Below are 15,883 nucleotides of genomic sequence, written 5' to 3'. Positions count from 1 at the left end.
GGTACGTTTTATTTTCCATGTCTGAAACAAAAATAATCAATCATTAGTAGGGATGGCCATTTTACCACTATTTCTCACCTTTTGTTGCTGCTCTTCAAATTCTGTGATGATTTCACTGTCTTTCTCCATCAGTGAGGGGTCAGCAGACCCTAATAAAGAAACAGAGACATCAGACAAAGCAAAGGCCACAAGTTCATAAAAAGGTAAGGCTAAAAAGACCAAAGAACCTTACTTGGTTTAACCGTTGCTTGAGGCTCAGCCATATTTTGTAGTGGATTGTCATTTTCAGCTGTTTCGCGAGATGTTATGTTTTCGGTTTCCCAATCAGATTCTAAATTAGAACGAATAAAAGAGGAAAACCGCCAAGAATAGGTTAGGAATATATCTTTTTTAATCATTATTATTCATGTGAGTAATAATGATGACAATAATAATCATCATAATAATAACAACAAGTCAATGTTTAAGAAAGAACATCAAAGTTCTTGCTATGCGTTACCTTCTTCACTCTCTAGTTTCTGAGGGACCGTCTTCCGCGTACGAGGTTGGGGCTGAGGAACAGCTTGAGAGGGTGTGCTGGGCAGTCTCTTGTCTGGGCTGATGCCCTTCTGATGCGTCAGTGCTGATGTGGCAACATCATCTTTGTCCTGGTCCTTATCAGATGAACTGGAGCACTCTGGAATTTTCTCAACTACAGGGGACGCAACCCTGTGACCACACAGGGCTCCCATACTGGCAGTACTGGCTGAATCCCAGTCCGATGCATCTGTCAAATTAATGCAGGAAGCTTTATATCAGTTCAACCAAATGAGCCTAATCTCTTGCTGAAGACTAGAGTTTACACTGGGAGAACACTGATGCACAGCAATGGAAAAGATCAGAGGTGGGCTGTTACACTACCAAACTACTACTGGGGTCTCAGGGAAGAAATCACAGCTACAAAACTGTTTTTATGGCTATTTAGTTTCTTAATTTATCTTTACTGACCTGCTTTTTGAGCTTAAAAAGGTTTAATGAGAAAAATAAAAGATAGAAAACTCAGTATTAAACACAAGCCTTAAAAAAAAAAAAAGTTTCATATATGCTGCCTGCAGCACAACTGCAGGCAGCATATATGTAATGATGCAAATGGTTACAAATTTGGTGGGACAAGGTTTTTTGATGCTATGCTTGAGTTATATGGTTCTCTCAGATAGAGATGGGAGAAAAAGGAGAGAGCCTGGAGTGAGAAAAGGGAGCAAAATCTTAGGAATTGATGCAAGAATGTTCAAAAATGTGTTACTGTAACTTGAGTCCAGTTATTGCTTTTATGATCCATGGAACCTTTGCTTTCCATATTACCCTATTTCGTTTTCAGCAAACTCTACAATGTATAATCTAAAAATCCTTGTTACAGCTTACCTTCCAGATCATCAACATCACCCAGATCAAGCTCTTCCATTAAATCTAGAAAAGCGGAGCAAAGAATGGTGTTAAAAATCAAAAAGGTTTTCACAGTAACAAATTATTTCATTTGATTTTCAATAAATTCACCTGTCTTTCGGCTGACATTGCCTTCAAGCTTCCTCAAAACATTAGGTGGTACCCACTTTGCCCTCTCGGTCTAGTACAAAGGGAAAATATTATTATTTTACTTAACTGAATTACAGATAATATTATTTTTTATAAAATAGAATGCTTAACCTACCTCTTTCTGTACTTTATTGTACTGATCGGCAGGTTCACCTTCAAGATTGTCATTACTGCTGCTGGCAACTGTAAGAGGCAAGATGACTTACTTACATTTGCCAAAACACAACGTCTATGAAAAATCGAACAACATTGATGAAGCTGGATGAGTTTGTAAGAACTCTGTAAAAAGCATTCCCATGCAAATGAGCTCATTGTTAATTAGTATGAACACACATGCTTAGCCTTTAGAAAAGCATTTCAACTCCCAGCACAGTTTCATTGGGTAACAAGTTCAGCATCAGCCAATATGAATAACATTTAAGCCAAAATCTTGTGGAAAACAAGCAAGCTTAGTGCAACCCTGGGGGCCACTTAATCTGGCAAAATAAGGTTTATGGGCAGCAGGCAGGATGAAGTACAGTATACTGCATGCATTCTATTATTGTGATCATGAGGTGAAGTTCAGGCCTCTGGTATGGTTTGCATGCTGATCCTCTGACCTATAAATCAAGATATTCATACCCCCTCCCTGGCTGACTCTTGGCCTGCCTACACTCCTCCGAGGCTCTAGCACTGCCATCTTATTGCCTCTATCCCCTCTTACAAATGAGGGAACATATAACAAGTCTAAAAAAGAAACGTAAAAAAAAAAATGTTGGAGGCTTTTTGATTGACACAAGTTATATTGCACTGCACATTCCACATCATGTTAAAGCTTGAACCAGAACTGACAGAGAAAATGTACAAAGTAAAGCACGCTTTTCTATACTTACGATCAAATAAAGTCTCACTGTTTCTGCAGCATGAAATGGTGCTTGGAATGATATGAAAAAAAAAAAACCCAAAACAAATAAAGGAATTTACAAAGTAGACTTACTCTTTTTAATCTCTTCTTTCTCTCCTTCATTCTGACTATTTAATCCTCGTTTCTGCTCGTCAACATTCAGGTTTTCTGAGTGGGACTGAAAATTGCGGCTGGTCTGTGAGAATCAGGTTGGCAAACATTGGATCCTGCATGTCATTTAAAACTTTATCTTTACTGTACCTCAGAGCTCCATGAACTCTGGTCATCCTCACCCCCCTCTAGACCCAGCTCAGACAGGAAATCTGTTTAAAACATTAAGAGTGATGGTTAGCAACAGGACGAAAAAAAGTCTTTTAAGTACAGCTTATTTCATTTCCTGGGTCTAGTAATTACAGCTATAGTTTAAGTGTTGTTTTGTTTGTCCACAAAATTATACAAAACAAATTTACTAGGCTGATTATTTAAGGTAAGCTTTGTGAAGAAGTGGAGCATTGCTAAACAAATAACTCACTAAATGATGGCAAAAATGTTCTTTAAAACTGCAATGTGGAAGGGTTTTTGTTTTTCCATGCATCCTTTATTCAGCCAGGAATGAGATACAAGATTTTTAGCCTCTCATAATAACATGAATCTCATCAGACAACACTGGAAATGCGTGCTGTACCAAAGTAAAGCAAATCAAGTACACCTTAAATTAACACCTGACCATTTGTCAATTACAGCTTTTTGCTGCACCGCACAGCCTAAAGTTTCTTCAACAAGGAACAGTATGTTAAAACACTGCAAATTTCTAATGTCTGACACAGTAGAAGCTGAAGATCATCATCTGTTGTTTAGAAACACATTGAATTTAGCACAACATTATAACCAAGATGAAATCATACGCAAAGAGTGCTCACTTGTGTCTGTGCTGCAAAGCAACAGAAGTAACTCATTCAGCCACCTGAACACGCACCACTAACTCTAGCATGACTAATACATGAAGGCCAAGGAAAAGAATGCAATGGCTGCTGACGTGAATCTCCCAACACCAACTCAGAGGTCGTCAACAAAGTGAGCCTGTGCAACACGTCCGCATATTCGTCCAGATCACAAAGGCGCACCAAAATCACCAACGCAAACACCAAACATTTGTCCAGTACAGACAGTGAGTAATGAAAAAGATGTTGTCCCCACACAGGGTTATTTTTTCAAATTGAAAATACCTGTATTGTATGAATCTCACACCTGTCATGTACTTTGTAACAAGTTTCATTCACATCTGTCATGCAGGTACAGTGACTAGAGGAAAAAGTCTGTATTGGCTTCTAAGTGATGGTATTTAGGACACCCTATTTCAACACCTTCATTTCATTAAGTTGTAACTAAAAGGAATGTAGCATAATGTGAAAGTAAAACCCTGTTGATTTAACTGTTTTAAGTTTTTTTTTAAATTGTGATTTTCTTCTAAGACAAACAGTGAATTTTGATGCAAAGATTTGTACATTAGCAGGAAATTAGCACAAGGATGTGAAAGCAGAGTTACATTTACATGAAAGTGCAATAAAAAGTGTTTCTGTTAATAAAATCAATTAATAATCGTGACAAATTACTGACAAGTTAGCTACTTCATCTACTGAATCCTACTAATCCTATTACATTTCCCATTAACCATACATACTTTAGACTGAAAAAGATGCCAAAATAGTGTCTAAAAAAGAAACAAAGAATTAAGTAAAGGTCATGACTTAAAACTCTTTTACGTGTTTAGCTTACATCCGTTTACTAATGTCCAGTAATTATAGAAGGCCTGCTTGTGACCTAGGCTAACAGTGATTAGTGCTCACCTGCTGGCCTATGTTACATCCTCTTTGTGCTCAAAGTGGCAAACCCCCTGGGGTGCCTGTCTCTTACACACCATGTCTGGCAAGAGTGACAGCTTTGCAGCTCTGCATTTCACTTTTGAGTTATAGCTGGTGGACAGTGCTACATTACTGGACAGCAACATTCAATTGTACGGCACTACAGCTAAAATGCAAAGCATTTTTAAATAAATGACTTTTTTTTTTTTTAATTGAAGCCTTTAAAATAGGTTGCCAATATAAACACTGTCTATTTTTTTCTATTCATTAGGTATTTTGTGAGAGCCGACATTTTCATTCAGAAAACTTTGTAATGTCCAGATAGTTGTTAATAAGGTGCTTTAAAGCAAAGACATGTGGAGGTCATGGATTAAGTCTCTCATTTTTATTTTGTACGGGATTTTACGGTGAAAACTTCAAGGATTTTTATTGCTTGGTACAAAGCATCATTGGGTTAACAGGTGGATCATCCCGTTTCAATGCAGCTAGCCAAGCAACAAGGAACCACCTCCTGCTTAAAAAGGCAGACAGTGAAAGTGAACAGTATCTTTGATTTTAACATAAAACTCTTTGTTGGAGCCAGGGGCAGCACAAAGGTGATCCCCTTAAACCGATTTTTAGTTTTAGTCTCCTTATACTCCCCTGGGTTACTGGTTCTGTTACTAGTTAGCTAACACAAACTAATATGTCTATTGACCACAACCAACCAAACAACAGTGATGTAACACTGTACTGATACAATATGGCGCTAAACATGTTTTTAAAAACCTTAATTTTAAGCACTTATTTCATAAATTCAGCTTCACGGGCTCTTGTTACACCTCTGTCAGTTTTTAAGAGCAGGGTCTATAGCGTAAATTAGCCTTTATATATTTAGTGAGGAGATATGGTAGAACCGTTACGTCGTGGGGTCCCTCTATATCTATGGGTCACTAGAAAATGATGCTTTGAAAAGCTTTTAAAAAAGAGAGAGCGAAGTTTATAAATGATGGCCTCCAACCTATGATGAAGCATTTATAAATTGTCCCCTCACATGGGGTCAGTAATAAGTATGAAAATTTTGTGAGTCATATGCTATGGCCTTTGACGTCACTAATAGTTTCCAAGGCATGAGAGAGACTGGCACTAAAAGAATCCTGAATTGAAATCTATCGGAGAATCCTGCAACAATAAAGATTGTGTCAGTTTTGAGGAGTTTAATCAGATCTGACTGATTATACTACAGACTTGCTTCTATAAGGTCTTTGATCTTTGGTAGACTGGTGGTTTATTGTCATGGCGGAGTTCTAGGCACAGTACAGCCACACTCACATTAGACATTAATAGCAATTACAGAGCTACCCTCCAACCGATCCAACAGTCACTTACAATAAGCACTTCTGCACAATGGTTTTTAGTATTGTTAACTCCTGTGGACCACCATTTTCCTGACATATGAGCATTTGCTGGTTCTGTAGAAAGTAACTCCTTACCCCTCTTCTTCTCTTTAGAAACTTCGGCCTCAGGAGCAGGCGAATTGGCATCACAAGACTCTCCACTTTCTTCAAGCTGATCATTCTCAGCTGATTCGTCTCCTTCTTCCTCCTCCTCTTGTTCCCTCTCTTTGTCATTATCACCCTCATCCTCTTCCTCATCCTCAGTGGAATCTTCCTTCTGTGTGCAGGAAAAAATGGAAATATTCAAAACTGTGCATGGTAAATCCCATTTTTCTGCGAGTATGCATCCACAGGTCACATTTGATATACATACAAGCTAAGCTAGGAACAAGGACGTGAATATAACTGTCTTAAAGGTCTTGGCCTAGCTATAGAGGACAGACTATTAATAGCCAAACTAAATGAGACAAACACAAGTAAAAATATTCCCGTTTTACCTGAATGCCAGAGCATGTCATGTATATGTTTTCTGCCTCATCAGGTGAGTTTACATCAACGTCATCAATGTCAGTCTGAGGTAGTACTTCATCTGAAAATGTGTTCACATCTGAATCACTGTGCCGACAAGCTGTGGTTTGATGTTTGATGGGTGGGCATGAAAATGTCTTTTCCTTTATTGATTTTTCATTAATCTCCTCTGACAACACTCTAGTTTGGTTTTCAAATGGAACGTATGCAGTTAATCTAGCTTCATGCTCATCATCTGCATCGATACCTTCACAAAGGCCTCCATCAACAGTTTTATCAGAATCGTCTCCTACTGTACACATTTTAACTGTAGCACTGACAAAATCATACTGCAGCTTCTGGATCTTGCTGTCAGAGTCTTCACTCGTCTCATCATCTTTGCGGACACTGTATTTCTTAACAACCTCCAGCTTTTCTTCTTCCAGTTCAACATTTTCTGCAAGCATATCATTTTCACCGATAACGGACTGAGGAACCAATTCACCATCTTCATCATGCTGATTATCCCTTTTAGCGTCTTCTGCCACCTTCTTGTGTACTGTAGCTGTGGACTTCAACTTTGGAGAAAACTGCTTGGTTGAGTCGGGTATCTTCAGGATATCCTCACTGTGTAAAACATCACTGTTATTCATCACAATTTTCCTTTGCTTTTCTGAGCCATTGCTTTCATCTTCATCATCCCAACAGCTTTCATCTTCTTCAACTTCATCATTCCCCAAAAGTTGGTTTTCATCATCCAGTGCCGATGAAAGTACTGGTGAGGGGTCATCTGACTCTTTCTCAATACTTTCTCTGACCTCTTCTTCCTTAGACTCTAATTGCATCTCTCCAGTCTCATTTGCTTTGGAAACTGGGGACATCACTTCACAATTAGAGTTAGTGCCAAAATCATTTTGGTCTTTATTTTCAGAGGAATCCCACTCTGATTCATCTACAGCTGCTTGGTTTCTGGACTGAGAAGAGGTTTGTGGACCTAGACCAGACAGTGACTTGTGGTTGTCTATAACCTCCTTAAGTGTAAAACATTTTGGAGATGCAACTGGTGATGAAGAATCCCATTGGCTATCTGGATGTTCTTCATTTGACTGGAGCAATGTGTTTTTTAAATGCAATAATGATGCTTCTGGTGCTTGAACAGTGCTTTTCTGATCAAAAACCTCATTGCTTACCTCAGGTATGTCAATATATCACTGTCCTCTAATGAAGATCCCCATGAGGACCTGAGTTTCACTCCTGTGGAAACTTTGTTGTGCGATCCACAATCATCTTTACCATCAGAAGTACTGTCTGTGTTTTTTATGCCAACTTCAGGTAATAGATTTGTTTGATTAGCAAGAAAATGTTTGTCCTCTTCATTATCACTGTCATTCCAGTCCATATCACTACGATTCTGTTTATTGCCCCATGAGTCTTCATCATCCTTTCCTGTGTCTCTCTCACATTCCTTCATATCCTCGCCTGGTGAATGAGTTTCTGGACAATGTCGTGTTGAATCCTGGCCTGAAATTACGTTTTGATCCGATGAACTCAAATATTTCTTTCCCAGGCTGTCATCTTCATCTGAAAACTTAGATTCTACTCTTATGGCTGACACAACGCAATCCTCCACTATATGTAATGTGGCTGGAGTAACAAAGCTCGATGTCCCAGCGGGGTGCATGAAGTTGGTGCTTAAAGTCTTTGTTTTGGTATTTTTCTCTGAGGTATCTGCACTCTCACGTACAACTCCAAGAAATGTTTCACTCTTTGCAGCGATGCCAGCATCATGTGTGATCTGAGGGGCTTTAAATTCTGTAGTGCTAGCCACGCAGTTGCTATCATCCTCCTGATCCTCCTCTTCAGAGCCTTCTTCTTCTTCTTCTTCTTCTTCCTCGTCCTCCTCCTCTTCCCCTTCATCACTTTCTTCATCATCTTCTTCCTCTTCATTAGACTCCTCTTCTTCATCCTCTTCATCGTCTTCCTCTCCCTCTTCTTCACCATCCTCCTCTTCAGAGTCATCTGCATCTGAACTTCTTTCTTGAGACAATGGTCTTGATTTAGTACCCAGAGGTTGTTCAGAGTGTTTTCTTTTCCCCTGTTCAGCTGCACAGCCAGCTTGTTTTAAGATTTTAGGGAAAAAGACAAAAATCTGTCAGACACAAGCATGTAACAAAGGTTCGACAGAAATTTTTCACCTTTCTGTAGTGTGGAAGCGGAGTGGAAGTCATGTGGGATGCACTGGTAAGGAAGGTAATGGGAGTGGGATCTACTGGATGCTGAAGACTTTTGCTGGATGACAAAGCCTTTGGGAGGGATGGGATTCTCTGAACTCTATTTTCACTTTCTGGCTCAGAGTCTGAGCCATTCAACGATGTGTCAGCTCGTGCCGAAGCTACTGGACAAAGAGGGATAGAAGGTTACTACCTAAAACTACAAACTATGGATTAAAAAAGGCTGAAAGATTCTTGGTACCTTCTCCCTTTTTAGATGCAATCATTTTGCTGAGGTCAACTTTCAGAGGTTTCTGAAAGTCAGAAAATTAAATGAAAGTCAGGGCAAAATTACAACAATACAATGTAAAAGAAGAATGAGTAGTTCCAACCTTTTCAATTAAAACAGATTCATCATCATCATCTGATGATGGCCAATCATCTGCAGCCCTTTTTGAAACACTAAAGAAGAGAAGGAGGAAGAAAATGGTCATAGCAAGGAAGTCGGCTGTAAGTATAAACTGTAGACAGCATTAAGAAATTAGCTCACCGACTTAGTGACTCTGACTGAGAATTATCTTCAAAATCTGCAAGAAAGCAGGAAAACATATTTTCAGCTCAGCCTGATCTAAAACAAATCATTAAAGTAATATTTCAATAGGACAACTTTTGAATGGTGAAATCTTTAGAAGATTTTAATGCTGGCACACACACACACACACAAATTATATATAGATTTATTCACCACATAACAGTGTCAGCAGATGTATTATCATTCAGTTATCCCTTTAATTTGCCCCAGTGAGTTTTTGTTCTTCATTGATACTAGCTAACATGAAAAGTCATGAAACTGCGATGTGAGAAAGTGAAATTTATGGGCTAACCTAGTTAGTGTTAGTGTCCCTGTATTTATTAAAATATTTGCTGTCACTGTATTGCTATTTTATTTTTTAATTGAGCCTAAGAGGCAGCAGGAAAAATTGCACTTCCAAAACAAATTTCCCTATATTTAATAATCATCCCCATAGCTGTTAATGGTTTTAAAAAGGGGACAAAAAATAGACAGATTTTGCTAACGAAGTCTAGCTAAGGAAAGCAATACCTTTCCCTGCTTCATCTGCTCCATGCTCTAGAGCCAGTCAAGAGGTAATGCATGAGGAATAAGTAAAATGACCAAAGTCAATTATTAATAGACATGATAATAATGATTTTCAGTCGCTTTGATGTGATAAAATAAATTGCATACCATCTCTGTCAGTGGCTGGTCCTCCCAAAGAGAAGCCTGCTTCAAGATCTTGGGAAGGAGCACTCAGCATTTTTTTCTTCTTCTTGCTCAGATCTTGATGTGATAGGGAGGCCCTGTCCGAACGCTGGGTATCATGCTCTATGATCAGGTGGGAACAACTGACAAAAAGAGAGGAGAGACCCAAAATGTCATAACGTCATGACTGCTGAGAAACTTTAGCAAACTAAGAGTTAAGGAGAAACATTAATAAATTATTAAAATAAAATAACATCAAAAATAAATTATTACAACCCATTTGTGGGCTTTGGCTATTTAGTTTATTTCATTTCTGTATTAAAATCCGACATAAATGTATAAATTACAGAAGAAATACCCATATACAAGCACAAAGACATATTCTTTTGAAAAAGTGTGCTTACGAGTGATGCCCATTTATTCCTGCATAGTTATCAGCTGAACATCCTTTGGTATCCTTTAGTGTGGTATCTGCATCAAACTGCAGGAGCAGCTTTACCATACAGACTTCGCCATTTCCAGCAGCTATCATTAATGGGGACCTGCAGGTAAAAATCAATTGCAGCAACATGTTCAACCATGCCAAATAATGAGTAACACACATTAACATAATCCAAAGTGAATCACAAAGGTGTCATCGCTTAACCTTTGATCTTGATCCACAGAATTCACATCAGCAGTCTCCTTGAGGAGAAACTGAGCCATCTCAATATGGTTCTCTCGCACTGCTACTATCAAAGGTGTGAAACCCTCCTAAAATATAGATTACAGTTGAAATCACAGTTAAAATTCTTGCCCACTGGACAGTGCCTTCCATACGCACTGAAGAGTATCCTGATGTTCACCCTAAAGCAGAGAAACTGCAAAGTAGGGGACAGAAAGAAAAAAGCCACCTTGTTCTGGGAATTGATTTGAGCCCCATGTTGCAGCAGCAGGACAGCAGTGGGAACGGATGGGATGTTTGCCGCTAAATGTAGTGCCGTATTGCCATTGATGTCCATCAGATTAGGGTCAGCATGATTTTCCAGCAGTATGCTCACACAGTTGTCATGCTGGCCCTGAACTGCCTGTTATTAGATGAGAATTAACATTAACGAGCCAAAACAAGACGTGAGGAAAAATGAATTTTTACAATTTATTAAGAGTCACCAACTTGAAGCGCCATCATCCAAGATTACCTTCATTAAGGCAGATCTATTTTGATTGTCACATAGGTTAAGCTTGGCTTTGCTCTCAATGAGGAAGTGTACCACCTCGACATGACCACTAGCACAGGCAATATGCAGTGCGGTTCTGCAACAGTAATAAAAAGAGTGTTACATATGCAAGCACTGTTGTTCTAACAGACCTTACCAAGATTATAGGTGTTTTACAACTTTGGTTGGCTGTTTCTTCAGGCCAAACTACATTCATTTTCAATTCACTCACTTCCTTCTGACACCTACTAATTGTAGATGGTAACTAGATCCTACCTTGACACATAAGTGGAAAAGAAAAAAAGGCAGTGTCATGTATGGGTACAGCTGGCAGCTTTCTGCTAACATTTAAGTGCGTGCCAAAATCCAGAAAATGCAAAAATATTTATTAGGGTTTTCATCCCCACTTACCTGTTCTCCTTGTCAAGTTGATTGACATCATTCTTCTTAGCCAACTGCTTCAGCTTTGCCAAATCACCCGCTAAGGCAGCCTTGTGAACCTTCCCTAGGTCCTTGTCTTTCAGTTCATAGCCAACAGAAAGCCTGCTTGCACTGTCTGGAGTGTCGAACGGGTGTTTTTTCTTTTTAGTGAAGCTGAATATCTTCTTCATTGTATATGGCACTAAAACATTACTTTAGCACCTGTCGCTACCTGCCACTCATCTGGAGGTCAACCACAGCAGACACTCCCATCCCTAAAATAAGACGTTCAAAGCGGATTAGAAGCCCTTGAAACAGTACTAAGCACTACAGCGTCGCTTATTATAAGGTATAATGCAACCACCGATATACAGAATTAGGTGGCTTTCGCACGTTTACTCTATAATAATCGAGTGCATATATCAGAAGGCAATACGCAACACCGAGTATTTCATCACGGTTTTGGATGACAGCAGAACTTAGCTGTCATGCTAACGACATTCTTTGAGTCATACCTTACACAGAGGATTCCTTTAACGATAAGGTATCGTGAGTAAGCTGCTTTTTGACGAGATTACGATAAAGCAGAGAATCTGTAGTAGACAGCGTTAGCTGAGGTCGCCGGGATTTTTTTATCATGCGTTTAGCTAGCGTTTGAGATTAAGAGCTGTTGCCATGGTAACTGTCTGTACAATTGATACATAGCTGAGGTTTTCCAATTTACTACTGTTCAAAATTGCCTAACCCTATTTTTTGTAGCGCAGTTGTGTAATACTATTATATTACTGTATGTATTATCACTTCAAAATAAGTTATTGTTAAAAATATATGCATGTAGCTTCAACTGGCTCGTTACTGCGCCTCCCACGTCGTCACTTCATCATTGATGCAAACCGCCACATTTAAAATGAATGTGTGGTAGAGTTGAGCACAAGATGGATTGTCGCTATACGTCTGAAAAAAACATAACGACAATTTTCAGCTTAAAAACACCCCACTTGTGCACGCATACAACTCAAAAACTATGGTTCAACCTTAACTCGGCTAACACAATGCTAATTGGCTAAGACGCTAAAATCAAACCTGATATAGATAATTGGTTAACTAGAGCAAAGAAGACGAATAATGTATGTGAAGATATTACACCCTACTTAATGCGAGCATGCATGTAACTACAGCACACGAAGTCAAACACTAACCTGTTGATTGTCAGACTCAAACCATCACAGACCTAGACGAAAGCGAAGCAGCTCACAAAACCATGCTGGTTGTTGGAGTTTTCAGGTAACCAATCAAAAATGAGTTGGGTGCAACGATGGGCCAATAGGCCTCTTAACTTCGTACACAAGGTTGGTTTACAAAGCAAAGAGAGTCATTACAGTCCATAGTGTAATAGCAGAGTTTTACCACTTGCTGGAGACATTTGACTGTAATCTTAAAGTTATATAGTTATTCCAAAAATACCTCAGCTGCACACAGTTTAATCTCAACAAAACGACTTACATTACAAAGAAACAGCAACATGCTAAATCAGCATATATAATACATATACCAAACAATCTGATTTCTAAAATGCAGACACAGTTTAAAAACAATCACACACACACCTCCCCCTCGTTGTCTCTGTGCAGGTCCATTTATATATTTTGCTTTTCCCCCCCATAACAGTCGGGAAACCAAAAAGTACAAGTTGTAAGGAGGGATAGACGTTTCGGAGCTAAAAATCCTTTTAGAAGTAGAAGTAGAAGGCCATAGCTAATTTGATCTCCTTTGTGAAATTAAAAAAGCATACTGAAAGAGACAATGGAAGCAATTTCAAAAGCAGAAGGAAGAAAATCCTACCCCTAAACATGCGGAGGATGCCTTTCACTGTGAGATGTAAGGCGATCTTAATGTATCCCAAGTCATTACTGCCTCTGCATTTTCAGTTATGATTTAGGATACAATAACATGCTTAGATCCTGTAGTGAGTAAGTGCTATATCAAGAACACCTGTATAAAGTTATAAAATTACCAGTGTATGTGTTTACACTATTTAAACACTATCTAGAAAGAACCACAGATGACTGCCATTTTTCAGGCATTGGATAATATCACAGTTGGATAACAATTATGATACAAAAAAACGATACAGGCCACTTGCATATAAATCTTTACATTAGTTCTTTCACCTCCACTGAAGATCAGCTTCTCAAAATTATTACATCCTGCAGAAGATGCCGTGACACCACTGCTGGAAATGTAGCATTTGGAAACCATTATGCCTCAGTGACGTAAAACAGTGGGGGGTTTTTTTCAAGGCAGCAAAGCAATGCTATAGGTTACACTTCAGATAAAATATGACTATTCAAATCAGAAAAAAGTTCCACTCACATCACTTTATAGTGCAAGGCAGTCATTTATCATTTTCAGAGAAAAATAAATGGATACTGTGGTTTGACATAATATTCTTGCTTTAGTCTTCCTTTTTAAAGACAACACAATTTCTTTGCAAACTGTGGAAAAATCTATAACTGAACCTTATTTTAAGTTTTTTTTCCATTTAAGAATGAACCTTTCATGATCAAATGGTATCGGAAATTTATTGTAATAAAAAAGTAAATGCATTTAATATATTTGTTATATATTAATGTCTGAAGAGAATATTTTGTATCATATGCATATTAATATATCATATAAAAAACCAACAAGTTGTTTTGCCTGATATGCTGTCAGGTTCTTCACTGCTTATTTTGATCGTATGTTGTGCGTTTTATGGTGTCGTTAATAGACATAGCGACCTTAGACTATTAGAACTGTCCTGAAATTCAAACAAAAACTAGAACTTGCTGAATTATTTTTTATAATATTAGCTTTTAGTAAATGTCATAACAGGTTGTTTTAGACATCACAGGCGTGGGTTCTCCATTACAGTAGATCCCGCCAAAATCCGTCTGTAAATCATATTGCTTTGCTGCGAGAGCAGCATCAAATGTTTGCCCATTAGCTATGACTGAGAAAACAACCTCACATTCTTAGATATACTCTACTAAAACCCAGGTCCATAAGTTATCCTGGTATTTCAGATTTATGGAAATTTAAGTCCCTTCGCTACTGATAGCATTTAGGCTTAAATAGTTATCTTCGAGGAGTAAATTTAAAGCAACAGAATAGAATTCACTCAGCTTTACTGCCACTATTTGAAAGAAAAGGACTGATAAACACAATAATTTTCCAGGTGTGGATAAAAGACGACAAGCTTTATTGTGCTCTGACATCTTCACGTCACTTCAAATTATATGTTTTGCTTTAATTGTGAGCTGGAGTCTCCAAATTCTTGTGGCAATAAAGATGACAGTTAGGAGAATAGGTGTTTTGTTAGCGTCACACCCCGCTTGGGTTTTTGCTCCTCGCTGTGCTTGGACCAATTACACGTCTCGTACTGTGGCAGGTGGATCTCTTGAAAGAATGAAAACTAGATGCTTACTCTTCAGTGGTATCATTCCTGATGGAACACACGCATGCACCGACATGCTTTTTGTCTCCACCGCATCTTACGTAGTTCTCACATCTCTGAGTCTTTTGTCTTCCGCCTGAAAAGAAAACTTCCTTTTCTTGCTGCAGGTGCAGCAGCATCACTTCCACACCCACCTTCTCATCTTTAATCACTGCCTGTTTCTCTCAAACAGAAAGGTGCTTGTTTCAAAGCTATTTAACCAGTCCCATGGATGTACTTTTGTTTCTGGTCTATCTTCATTAAAGGTGTCTGTGAGATACACTCTGTCTTGAGCTTTTTGTCTACTGGCCTTTGGATTTAATAGCTGGTCATACCTGCAGTGGCAGCAAAAACCACAACCACAACATTCTGATTGTGAATGACAATTTAAAATGAATGGAATTGTTAATATAAACAAGTTTTAGTTTGGTGCTCTTTTGATTTATATATAACACCAGCATTTCAATCACAAAAAGCAGAAAGGTCCCTGCCATATACGTATGTCTGATGAAGAATTCATTCCTGTTCACTGCTGTCAAGATGAAAACATACAGTTCTACAGACTGGTGGACAAAATTTAACGTCAATCTGTCCAAAGGCTGTTAAGTATTAACCAGATGGATAGGTGAAATTAGAATTAGAAAATCCGAAATTAAAAAATAAGATTTAGGCATATTAGAAATGACAGGCTGCTGACCTGCTTGGATTTTCCCACCAGACCATATTTGGTATGCAAAAGAGCACCTTGAAGCAGCTGGGCTACAGCAGCAGAAGACCACACTGGTTATCATTCCTGTCAGCTAATAACAGGAAATTGGAGCTACAGTTTAGACAGACTTGCCAGAATTGGACAACTGAAGAATGTAAAAATACTGCCTGTTCTGGTGAATCTTGATTTCTGCTGCAACATTCATATGACAGGGTCAGAATCTGAATCCATCCTGCCTTTTAACAATGCTTTGGGCTGTTGTTGGCAGTGTAATTATATATTTTCACGGCACACTTTGGGCTTCTTAGTAACAACCAAGCATCATTTAAACACCACAGCATCCCTGACATTGGCATTGCTGATCATGCCCATCCATTTATAACCACAGTTTACCCATAATCCGATGGCAGCT

The 15,883-nt window shown here is 38.6% G+C and overlaps 1 protein-coding gene across 12 annotated transcripts in view; it reads right to left on the bottom strand.

Annotated features, from left to right (window-relative positions):
- si:ch211-272n13.3 (ankyrin repeat domain-containing protein 26) overlaps positions 1–12,590 on the bottom strand; it is a 28,107-nt gene extending 15,517 nt beyond the window's left edge. For 6 of the 12 annotated variants that reach the window (XR_001336491.2, XM_042223191.1, XM_042223193.1 and 3 more), the window contains exons 1-23: positions 12,487–12,590; positions 11,279–12,241; positions 10,850–10,964; positions 10,565–10,738; positions 10,318–10,424; positions 10,076–10,213; positions 9,657–9,814; positions 9,513–9,539; positions 8,961–8,997; positions 8,803–8,872; positions 8,673–8,724; positions 8,396–8,595; positions 5,790–5,970; positions 2,717–2,778; positions 2,549–2,633; positions 2,194–2,298; positions 1,688–1,755; positions 1,534–1,603; positions 1,402–1,446; positions 988–999; positions 500–766; positions 233–331; positions 79–149 (exon numbers count right to left, since the gene is read on the bottom strand). Coding sequence is in view for 11 of the 12 variants with exons in the window: in XM_042223191.1 (XP_042079125.1) it covers positions 79–149; positions 233–331; positions 500–766; positions 988–999; positions 1,402–1,446; positions 1,534–1,603; positions 1,688–1,755; positions 2,194–2,298; positions 2,549–2,633; positions 2,717–2,778; positions 5,790–5,970; positions 8,396–8,595; positions 8,673–8,724; positions 8,803–8,872; positions 8,961–8,997; positions 9,513–9,539; positions 9,657–9,814; positions 10,076–10,213; positions 10,318–10,424; positions 10,565–10,738; positions 10,850–10,964; positions 11,279–11,478 (2,343 nt within the window). In the remaining variant the exon portion in view is untranslated. The other 6 variants (XM_014335335.2, XM_014335336.2, XM_014335339.2 and 3 more) reach the window with 6 other exon arrangements.
- Between the last annotated feature and the right edge of the window lie 3,293 nt (positions 12,591–15,883).

This window comes from Haplochromis burtoni, unplaced genomic scaffold (genome assembly GCF_018398535.1).
Source record: "Haplochromis burtoni strain Fernald_Lab_line unplaced genomic scaffold, NCSU_Asbu1 Contig_104, whole genome shotgun sequence".
NCBI classification, from domain to species: domain Eukaryota; kingdom Metazoa; phylum Chordata; class Actinopteri; order Cichliformes; family Cichlidae; genus Haplochromis; species Haplochromis burtoni.
This window is presented reverse-complemented; position numbering and strand designations above follow the sequence as displayed.